Here is a 12,121-nt window from a genome sequence, read left to right as displayed (position 1 = left end):
TGCATTTTCTCAGTCGGGAAATAATTTTTCACGTACGGTGCCAGTGATGATGCTTCTTACATCCGTTTCGGAGAACCTGAGGACAAATATTTAAATCTATCGCTCAGGCATGGCACCGAAATCTGCGTTCGGATTCGGTTCTAGTACATACCGGTTACATAGGTACCGGTGCCATATTGGTACCGGGTTTCGGTACCCAACCCTAATCAGCAAATCAGTTTTGAAAATGATCAACACGGATAACCATAAAAATGCTCATAATCAGTCAACCCCTAGTTTGAAGCTTCATTTTTATTTTAGTTTAAGTATTTATTTCAATTTGTTTCCAAGAAAACATTTATAATTTTCATTAAAGCTTTTTTAATTTGAAGTTTTTCATCTAGTATTTATATTTTATTTCAGAGTTATTTCAATTTACTGATTAGTAATGATTTTAATAGCATTAGTTAACAACAGGGTTGTTGTTTTAGTTAACTAAAACCATAAAAAAAAACATTTTTGCTAAATTAAACAAAATAAAGTAAATGTTAACTGAACTAAAATACAAAACTTTAATAATTTTCTTTATCTAGTTGCCAAGGCAACATTTCTCATTTTCAGTCAGAAATGCTTGATGCACTAAAATAAATAAAACTGAAATACAACAAAAAATATATGAATAAAAAAATTCAAAATATGAATAAAAACTATAATAGTATCTCAATGATACAAAAATAACACTGGTTAACAATAACACTGAATAAAATTTACCTTATACTATTTAAGACGTGTGACGGAAAAGCAAGCCACACACACACACACACACACACACACACACTTGAGGAAGCAGAGCACAGCTTGGCTCGCAGGGAGAATGTGAATGTGAATATGAACTGCATTGATGTGCAGTGCTGATGCTCTCTCCTGTAAATATGAGAGTAAATCTGCACTGGCCTAAAGCTTCCCTGATTACTGTATGGCTTATTGAGCTTCAATTATTCCTAACACACACAATGCAGCTAGACAGGGCGAGAGAGAGAGAGAATAAGAGAGAGAGAGAGAGAGAGAGAGAGAGAGAGAAGGAGGGACAGAAAAGAATAACAGTGACATGAGAGGTGAGGGAGGGCTCAGAGAGTCACATGAGGAACAGTATGAGTGATCGTTGGCAGGCAGAGCGAGAGAGTGTCTAGAGAAACTGCATTTGTCTTTTGAATGTGTGTTATGAATACAGAAGCACTGGAGCTGGAATTGTGGGTATTCGGATGGCTAATGTTAAGTAAGAGAACATTCACTGGGCTTCGCACACCTGCAGCTAAATGCCACACTTGGGAAACCGACAAGACAGCATAAATGTATTTTAAGTGGGCTTTAACAAAGCATGCAGTGTTGCATTAAAAAAAGCAAGATGTACATCTCATACAAATAGTAATTTCACATAATATATATGAATAAATAATATGAATAAATATATTCATATAAAATGTCTCAAGTGTTGGGAAGTAACTAGTAGTGACTGATTTCTTTCTCAAATTGCATTGACTGCTCTAAAGACACCAATGTTTCAGGAGTTTAGGACACAGAATAGGACATGTTTATTTGATAACTTTTTTTTTTTCCTATTTGGGTTTATATGCTTTATTTCCTGTCATAACTATGCAAAGATTTGATTTAAAAAACAGTATCATAGCTATTAAACTATTTAAACTCTATTAAACTCATATATCTTATGATTTTAAATCTGTATTTAACCTCAGAACAATCTCAAAGTAAAAAGAGGTGCTAAAGTTTGATTTTGTGGTGGCTGTGCTTTAAAATTGTATTTTTATCCTCTAATTCAAGAGATGAAGGATTTTAAGAAGTCTGACAGTAATCAGTGTTGAGTACTGCTGTAACGTTAACCCTGCCTGGTTTAAATGTTTGAAAATGATTAACAGTTGAAAAAATTCATTAGAAATTTAGAAAAGTAATCAAATGTAATCAGTTACATTACTTTAAAGTAATTTAAATATTTACACCACTTGCTACATTTTGAATAGGGTAACATGTAATCTGTAACCTATTATAATTTCCAAAGTAACCTTCCCAACACTTCATGTCTCTCTCTCTTTATATATATATATACATATACACATGATATACAAATGTATGTATATATAATATGTAGGCTATATATGATATATAAATACACACGAAATCTGTACATTTTTAATTAATTTCTTCATTTTTTAAATTAGCTATATCTAAAGGTTTATAGAGGTTGAAGAAGCTGCAAATTAGATCTGGATTGTCTGGCAGGTCTGACTGTAGCTTTACTTGGAACCCTTATGACTGGGTTAAGAATGTCTTAGTGAGTAATAGATCCATAATGCAAATCATAGTGTTGCTGGTTTGAATGTCTGTCAGTTGATCCATAGATATTTGCAAATGCAACTGGTCCTCATGACCCCTCTAATCTCAGCCTCGAGCGTGACTCTTAATCCTTATTTGCTCCAGGGGGTTGCATCATGGTACAGTTTACCCATCGCCAAATGATCCACACACCCTTAAGGCAAATAAATGAATGGCAGTACATTAATGAAGTCCTTTCCCTGGAATTGGATCAAGATTTCTTAAAAGAAAAAACCTGATTAAACGATGGACACATTTGTTTTAATTGGCCACAGACTCACGCAACAGCTGCCTAACTTGACTACTGTGTGTGGGAATTTGGTTAGCTTCACAGTGCCAGACTTTTGATCAGTATAAAGTCTGACCCATATTCTGCCTCACTCTGGTCAAAAACCACCCACAGGAAGGGGCTGCCTGATGGACATGTGACAGACCAACCAGTTTTTGACGTGATGTTTGGCAGTGCACACAGATCCCAGCATAACAGGGTCATCTGACACTGAAGGGTCAAAGTTTGGCTGGTTAGCATGACCATGTAACCCCTGCTGGAAGATGCTGTAACTACAACATCTTGACTCAAAAAGCAACATTTTTAATTGACAGCGATTCAAACAGACAGAACACAGATTCTGACAACACAATTTGCTATCTATCTATCTATCTATCTATCTATCTATCTATCAACAGTGTCCTCGAGGTAATATAGACCTCCTTGGGTAACACTGTGTGGTAAGAGAGCGCGGACGTCTCCTTATGCTTTCTCTCGCCGTACTTTAATGTCATACACCGATCTGATCTTCAAGTCAAACACACCTCTTTACTCTCGTGTGTCACGTGACCGTGTAATCGCAGCCTCTGCGATTGAAAAATCACGTTTTTTCATATCGCGATATTATCGCAAATGCAATTAATCGTTCAGCCCTAGTAACAACCTTGTCTAGATTTAGAGAAATCCCAAGAAAAAATCATACAAAACAGAAAGCAGCAAAAAGCAAAGGCAGAGAGCTGAAGGCAACATGAGTCTTCCTCAGAAGTCTTGTTCCAGACACACACAGACAGAGAGAGAAATAAGGAATGGGCGGTAAATGCAAATATGAACTTAGTATCTGTAGCAGAATCGGATTTCAAATATGCAAGAGGGTTGAGGCTGCATCGGGAACCTCAGCACGCCACCAAATTCAATTTACAGGCTTATCAGAGCCAGCATCTGTCCCCTTGCCAGAGACAGCCCTCGCTGCAGGGAGCCATACGGGCAGAGACACACTCCTCCGTCTGGCCGCATCAAGCCCATTCTCCCAATCCACTTCTGCTTCGCAGAGAAGAGGAGAGGTCAAAGACGTGTAATGATGCCTGTTTTGCTTCCGCTGAAATGGCCCCATCAGCATGTGAAGGCAGACCTGATGAGGGCACGTTCCTGCTGATCCCCTAACCGTCGCCAGAAGGTGGGGGGGCCAAACTTCACATCAAAGAGTCTAATTGAAGGAGGAAGAGGAACGGGAGGTCTGCGGTGACTGCAGGGGGGTTTTCCTCATGCTGGTGGGAGCAGCAGCTCCAGTTGGCTCTCTCTCGGAGTGGAAATAATGGATTTTAATTAGCCACTCGACCTGCAGCATACAATAGCACAATTAACCTTTCCGATCCACAGGGAAATAGGCACCGGTGCCTCCAAACATCACTTAAAGCCGACAGAGATGTGTAATTACATTAGGTTTACAATAAAGGGCACATATATGCGCCGGTGAATGCTGGAAGGAAACTTTCTGAAGTTTTCCCGAAGACAGCCATCTGGTTTTGCTTTAGATGTGCGAACAAGGAGATGCAGGTTAGCTAAATCCTGTCTTAAATAGTCACAATAATGTGTGATAATGAAATCTTGGATCTTAATCAAAGGTTTTTGCCCTACCTTGCTAAAAAAAAAAAGCTAAAACCAGCCTAAACTGGTTGGCTGGTCTTAGCTGGTTTAAGCTGGTCTCCCAGAAGTGGTCAAAACCCAGCTAAAACCAGCCAACCAGCTTATGTTGGTTTTAGCGGTTTTCTTTTCAGCAGGGATATCCTCAAATGCTAATAGCAAACATCAGTTAGCATAAAAATAGTGTAAAATCTGAACAAAATCCTGTCACACTACAACATTTTGTATTTAAGCTGTTTATGTTGCATAGTGGTATGCTAAGCTACCTGGCTAGCTCGCTAGCTGCAAGCTAAAACAAAGTTTATAAATGTTTAGATTGACCATTTATAGGTTTTGGTTACATAATGTGATATGTATATCATCATTCTGATGTGGTCTCGTGTCTGTGCGTGTGTGGAAACATGATTCTTCAGTGTGGGCTGCCTCGTACAAGCTGTCACAGTTTCTGAGTATATCTGAAATCCATGCTCACAGAGAGTGTACAGTACAGTATATGCGCTGTTTTGCACCGCTGGTAAGATCAAACATCCAATACAGGTATCTTGGCCTGTCTGTAGTGACATCCCAGGATGTATATCTCTGTCTGCCTGGGCTGCCTGCTCTCAAACAAAATGCTCAATGCAAGATGCTGAGAGCGTCGAGAGGAAGAGTTCATAGCAAACAGGTCATTCTCCTCACATTTCTTTCTAGCATCTCTGTTGAACCCCAGCTTCAGGGTCCTGGGCCAATCCTGTTATGCAGCACATTTCCATGCCTAAAAAATGTACACTACCATTCAAAAGTTTGGAGTCAGTATTTTATTTATTTGTTTTTGAAAGAGACTATTAGTTTTATTCAGCAAGGATGCATTAAATTGAGGAAAAATGCCAGTAAAGACATTTATATGTGGCAAAAGATTTCAAATAAATGCAGCCTGAAAATTCAGCTTTCCCTTCACAGGAATAAATTACATTTTAAAATATACTGTATTCAAATAGAAAACAGTTATTTTAAATTGTAATAACATTTAAAAATTTTACCGTTTTACTCTTTGATCAAATGAATGCAGTAATAAGCGGCTTTAAAAAACATTAGAAAATCTTATTGACAACTTTTGAATCGTAGTGTATGTTTTATAACTCATTTAACAAATCAACATGTTAAACATATCAAATTACTTTTTTTAAAGGAAACCATATTAGTTCCTTCTATAGTTTTCTTTTATCACAATATAAGTAAGTAAACATGGGGAAGATTTGAATAATGTCACTGTTTCAATAGATTTTGTGGATGAATCCACTGTATTGATGGATTTTTCCTGTGGTATCAGTTTATTTGCCTCACAACATTATATTCTGTAAAATTACAGCACTAAAATCATACTATCAAAATTTCATAAGATGAATTATACGACACGATCTTTATTTATTTAGTTTTTTTTATTTCTCCTTATTTTATTTAGTTTTTTTTTTTTATTTATTTATTTATTTTTTACATTTTTTGTATATATTTCCATGCTGTCAGGCATCCTGCTAAATTTCTTGCCATTGCGCAAATAGCTTATTAATAAAATTTTAAGTGCATCAACTTACCAAGAGCATACTATATTTCTGAATGTCTGGTCTACCCACCTCCATATATTACAACACAGGCATATTCATTTTTCAAAAGTTACATAGTTCAAAAGGCACTGCACAACAGGAATGACCCTCCTAGCAGACATCAAACACTTCACACCAGCCAGAGGATCCACAAACACCTTACAGTATTAAAGCTGAATTGTATTTTCAAGTGCTGCCGGTTTACCCTCCACATTTCCAGGCCTGACACCAGTGCAAAAGGCCTCCTCCATGCTACAAAACATCCAACTGAAGTATTACGGCTGCACAATCTGACAACAATCATAACCGACAATTATTTCCCTTGATATTGTATCTATAATTATTAATTCCAATGAACAGAATTTACATTAAAATGCTTATTTTATGTGCTGTTTTGATGCTCCCGTCTCATTATAATCAACAATGCTGTCTATTCAGTGCTTTGTTGATAATAATGGGAGCAAAGCAGACTGAATAAAGTGAATCTGAAACAATTACAAATTATTGACGATGATTATCGCCTCATTTCTGAATGTCTATAGCTCTCATTTTCAAAGAAGCGAAGACCTCGCTCATTAGGACCGACTGTCATTACTATAGATTTTTAAGTTTTTCCATTGCGCACAACGTACATGTGTGTGATTAATTAATTTGTCAATTAGTTGTGCAGCCCTACCAGGAATCATACTCAGGTCCACTTCTGTCTGGTCTGGTAATTCAACACTGGACATTTCGATTAACCTTCTCATTATGGTGACAACTGCTGGCAGACCGCAGCTCCGTTCCTTATCTTATCTTCTCCGGGACGTCATATACATCATCAGTGCAGCATTAATCAACGCTCACGTTACGCTCTGAAATGTCTTCCTCTGCTCGGATCCTCATGTTTCTGCCAAGATGACACCAATCCTCAGCAGTCACAGTACAAGCGACTGACATTAATGGAGGAAATGAGAGGAGGAGAGACAGAGGTGTAACTTTCCTCTGGTCATGGTTATGGTTCGATTACATATGCGGTGTCATTCACGTGGCAGGAGAGCGGCACGACTGATGGGGGCGGTTGATCTTCTCTCTCGTGCTCTCTTTGAGTTGTTTCACTCTCGTTCCCGTTTTTAACAGCCTCCTCGCCTTCCTCCACCTCCTCCTCATTTTCTCTCAGACCTTTCTGTCTCTCGTTCACCCACTCATTCATTTTAGGGGGCCGTCGTGTCCGTCTCCCGTCCCCAGATGCAGAGGGCAGGCAGTGGGGGAGTGTGCACAATACAGGGCTCCCACAAAATAGGAGTCAGTACAGGCATGTTCCCAGTTAAATATAGCTCAAATAGAAAACTGGACAGTTAAAAGTTCACAACACTTAGAAAAAGAAAAATGTCATATCAGTGGTCTGATTCCTAGCAACTGTAAAAACTGATTTTACGAAGATGTAAATAAAACAAAGATTACTGAAGTGCTGTACGTTTTACAAGAAAATACACTTTTAGTATTTAGCAAAATTTCATGTTACTTGTCAACTTCTGAAATTTACTAGCAATTTTGCAAAAACTTTAGTTTTTTAGTGCACCAGCCTATTCAGCATCAGCACAGCAACCAAAAAAAAAAAAAAGGCAAAACAAACCAACAACAACAACAAAAAAACACCTAATAATTCAGTTTTGGAAACATTTATGGAGTCTTTATAGTATCAAGCCTACTATTTTCCAGGGTAGGGTTGCACCAGCTATTCGTAAGTTCTTACTTAAATTAGAACGTTAAGTCCACACTAGAGGGTTAGTAACTACTAGTTAGATTGTAAATAAATCTATACATTATTTGGTTGCACGAGTTGTTCGTAAGGCAGGACGTAGCAAGTCGTTCGTAAACTCTCCGTAATGTAATGCGTAGTCACATAATATGACGTTTACCCTAAATCATCCAATAGAAACCTAAACGAGCAGAACTTGTTTAAATGCTATGAATTTTAATTTATCCTTCATTCTCACTTCTTTTGCCTCACATATACTAACAGTAAAAATATAAACAAGTTTCTATTAAAAACGATACATTAATAACATTAGTCTATAAGTTGTAACTTACGTACAGCTGGTGCAACCGGCCCCAGCTCCTTTTTATAAAAAAAAATAATAATACATTTTTTTTGTATACAATTTAAGTTTTATAATTAATATTTTAAATTATTCAGTTAGTTGAATTCAATATTTCTTGCTTTATTCTGAGTAGCACAAAAGAAGATATTCTAAAAAATTTCTTTTTTGTATTACAATGAATGTCAAGTCGGGTCTAATGCTGTTAAAACAAAAACATTTTTGAACAGAAACATTTTTTCAGAATATCTACTTTTGTGTTACACAATATATTTATTTTATATAATAAACTGATAATAAATATAAATATATATTTATATTTAATAAAAATTTTATTATTTCCATTACTTTTCCAAGCCTCGAAATGACCATTTTAAAATTCCCTGATGTTTGTAGGTTTTCCATGACCAGGGGAAACCTCAATCGCAACTGTTGTTGAAACAACAACAATTACTAACATACACGGGAAAAAAAGCCCATAGAAAATTCCTTTGTTCCACTGAACTTCAATAATCTCAAAGCCCACCACAGCAATAAGACACATACCACAGAGGAGCTGCTCACTAACAAAACCTGTGACCCCATCTGACATATTTGCCACCGTCAGTGATATTTCTGTCGATCCTCGCCTTGTCCTAAGGGTGTGCTGAGACTCCGATTAATGTGCACCTTATGGTGGAGCATCTTCATATGATGCACAGGAGTTGATGTTTAATTTTGTGAAATGGAGAGCGTGACTGTGCATGTAGATGGAGGAGAGACTCACGCGTCCACGTCTGCCAGGAGCTCCAGCTTGCCGGGGAAAATCTCAGACAGGAGCACACGTGTGAATGAACGGCCCAAAGACTCCAATCGAGACTCTACATGCTAAAGAAAGAGAGAGAGGGGGAAAAAAAGAGGAGTTGAATACTGAATGTTACACTTTACATAAAAACAACACAATTTCATGCACAAGGCTCAAGGTCACCAAGCACAGCCCACATCAAAAAGATTTGACAGTGTAGGAGGAAAGAGAACAGAAAATCATTACAACCAAGAATTTTCCAAATTTTCTGAAGAACAAGAAAACCGCTTCTTATCGCCTAATGAGAAATCTTCACAGGACCGCTGATGCTGAACGTGTGTAAACAGCTTGTGTAAACCCTTTATGTTCTTCAAAGCTTTAGTAACCACCATCAGCTCTGTGTTTCTAACATAAATGCCCAGTTTAGCTCGATTTTTATGCATTAATGACGTTGGGCTTTGTTGTTGCCTTGATTTATTAGTTTCCCCAAAGAAACAATCTACTGTGTCTGATGTGGAGGAACTTGACTGGTCTGCACAAAGACCTGAACCCCACTGAACACATTTGAGATGAATCAGGACTAGGTATGCACAATATTTATTAGTATCTTTTTAATTTATCTGTATCACATAACATTGGATTGCATATTATCGCTCATGCTCATTTACATTTAGATTATTTTTGCCATCATTTAACGCTCACGTAAAGTTAATCTTTTATGCACTAATAATTAACACTGTTAAATGTAAGCTTTAGCAGATCTCAAAATGAATATCTGTTTCTCATACAGTACATTATAATGTTGTGATGAATAAATTCACATGTACCATGAATGATTTTTTTTAAATGGACAATTTTAGATTTATTTAAAATGTTTGCAATTTATTTAATCAAAACAGTACATAATTTTATCAGCCATTAACTGGTTATATCACCCATAACAAAAAATAATTGGCTTATCAGCATCGGCCAAAATTCTAATATTGATGCATCCCAAACTGAAACAGTAGCTATGTTTCCATCCACCTATTTTTATGCGCATTTTGGGATATCGCAAAAAAAAAAAAAAAAACGCTGGATTTGGAAATGCCAAGATGTGCATAAATTCTAAAAATGCTCATAAAAAACGTATGCGCTCAACTGAGTAGGATAAATTTCTTATTCGGTAAAAAAACATGCGCATAAACTGCAATAGTAACACTTTTACCAAATAAATTCCTTAATACGCATTAAAAATGACGTGACTTTGCAATGGGACAGCATAAAACTGGGCCAACCAACAGACCAATCTCATTTCACAGCATCTCAAAATGCTAGTTAGTTTGTCATTCTAAAATGCTTGAGCAAAGTCTCGTCAAAGTGCTTCATTATAATTAACTCCCAGAACGGTGTTCCTAAACAGCAGGCTCCGAAAATAAGATAACATGACCGCGTTTCGTCTGTGTGCTCTGAAGCTCGTAATTTATTGTATACAAAGAATATTATATACAGTGCCTTATCCTATACTGCAACAAATTTAATTTTGCTTCATGATATTTAGCGCAAGTTAATCAGGAAGTGACGATTTTGTTCTCTTCAGCCCACTGGATGGAAACAGTGCTTTATTCGCAAATGTTTTATGCGATATTCCAAGTTTAATATGTAACTTTGGATGGAAACATAGCTAGTGTATTGTGAGAATTTTCTGACTCTTAATGAAAAATGGCTTCCTAGTCAATACAGAACAGATGTTTTTGATATATCATGTACAACAGGACACTTTATAGTGATTTATCACTGAACATTTCCCAAAGCCCATATCATCTGATCAGGATCCAGCTCCATTTTAGCCCAAGCCAGGAAAGCACATGTCCTATTTAGAAGATCTGTCTTATCTGACAATCTACTAAAAATGATATTGAGATGATTCACTTGTCTTGCAGTTTGTCACACAAAGACATTTCTGATGTCAGTTCAATTCCTACTTTGGTGTCACTATGATAATGTCACAGCTGAACTATAGAGATGAGGACAAGATGGACCACTGGATGGAAAATGAAATTTGTAACTATGAATAAGAAATTTGTATATATACACACACACAATATCAACAGATTAAAAAAAAAATAATATGTTTAAAATGTATTAAGGTAAAATAATCCTAAAAAGATCTGCATGAACAGAGAACGTTTTGTAAAAGTGTAAATCAAGCTGTGTGCATAAGAAAAAAAGAGGTAGTATTTTAGTGTTTAGTCATATAAGTTCTTGACACCCTTTCTTTGCAAGTTTGCAATATTTTTGGCCATATTTAAGAGGAAAAAGGTGTCAAGTGTAAGCGTGAAAAAAGGAAGTCTGAGAAATAGCTATCACAATTTTCTGGTAATAATTCACACTTTCACAGATCTCTGGTATTATTTTACCTTCATAGGAAATCTACCACTTACTGCTAAATTGTGAAAATTACTGTCAAGTACAAAGAGTGCTGTTGTTAAAACTTACCCTACTACCAGTGATGCTAGTGGTACAGAAATGACACACTTCACCATTCATTTAATAACAACAGAAGTCATAGGAGGTCCCTACTACATCATGAAACAAGTGTGAGTGTGTTTAAATAAACTCATTCTAATGCGCCTTTTATTTGCTCATTAACCATCAATGGTAATTATTCATTCCCTAGTGATAGGCAGGAGGAAAGTGAATAATAACACAATTCTTGCTCACTTCAGGATAAAGTAATGCATTTACCAGACTCTCCCCACATAATTAAATAAAAATAAAAAATTTTAATTAATTCTTATTATTACTACTACCAAGAAAAAAAATAGCTTCAGGAATGGAAAAAGCATTTGACAAGAACTACAGAGATCTCGCCCAGTGATAGGCAGGAGGAAAGTGAATAATAACACAATTCTTGCTCACTTCAGGATAAAGTAATGCATTTACCAGACTCTCCCCACACACTTTGAAGTGTGAAACCCAGTGGACCACAAATATTACCAGCAAAAACCTCCAGACATCAGTGAGGAGGTGTTCAGGTGAATGGGCGGCTTCAAAGCACAACTATTGAAAAAAAGAGAAAAAAAAATAAATGGGGGGTGGTGGAGAAAGCAGAATCTACTCTTCTTCTCCAACCGAAGTGTATTAAATTAGCTGGCTTAGTTAACCTTGAAAAAGGTTATAATTGCTCTTCACTGTTAAGCCAGCATGTTTTGAATGGCAAATACAGAACATGCAGGAATGTGTTTCATAGACCCAGAGAGATTTCTTGAATAAATGCACTTGATTTAAGACTCTATTCCACTTTTTTTCCAAGTTTAAATGTGCTTTACTGCTTTATTTTCTAAAACAGTGGTTCTTAAATGGTTTTGCAAATGACCCAGATTTTGCATAAAAAGATAAACGAACATAGTAGCATAAA

At 36.5% G+C, this 12,121-nt stretch overlaps 1 protein-coding gene across 2 annotated transcripts in view; it reads right to left on the bottom strand.

Annotated features, from left to right (window-relative positions):
- dph1 (diphthamide biosynthesis 1) overlaps positions 1 to 12,121 on the bottom strand; it is a 117,057-nt gene that overhangs the window by 12,646 nt on the left and 92,290 nt on the right. For both annotated transcript variants that reach the window (XM_016557003.1, XM_016557002.1), the window contains one exon: positions 8,704 to 8,804. In XM_016557003.1, the coding sequence (XP_016412489.1) occupies positions 8,704 to 8,804 (101 nt within the window). The remainder of the gene's footprint in view (positions 1 to 8,703; positions 8,805 to 12,121) is intronic.

Source organism: Sinocyclocheilus rhinocerous, unplaced genomic scaffold (genome assembly GCF_001515625.1).
Source record: "Sinocyclocheilus rhinocerous isolate Xijiao unplaced genomic scaffold, SAMN03320098_v1.1 scaffold166, whole genome shotgun sequence".
Lineage (NCBI taxonomy): Eukaryota > Metazoa > Chordata > Actinopteri > Cypriniformes > Cyprinidae > Sinocyclocheilus > Sinocyclocheilus rhinocerous.
The sequence above is the reverse complement of the archived record's forward strand: the minus strand, read 5'-3'. Positions and strand labels throughout refer to the sequence as shown.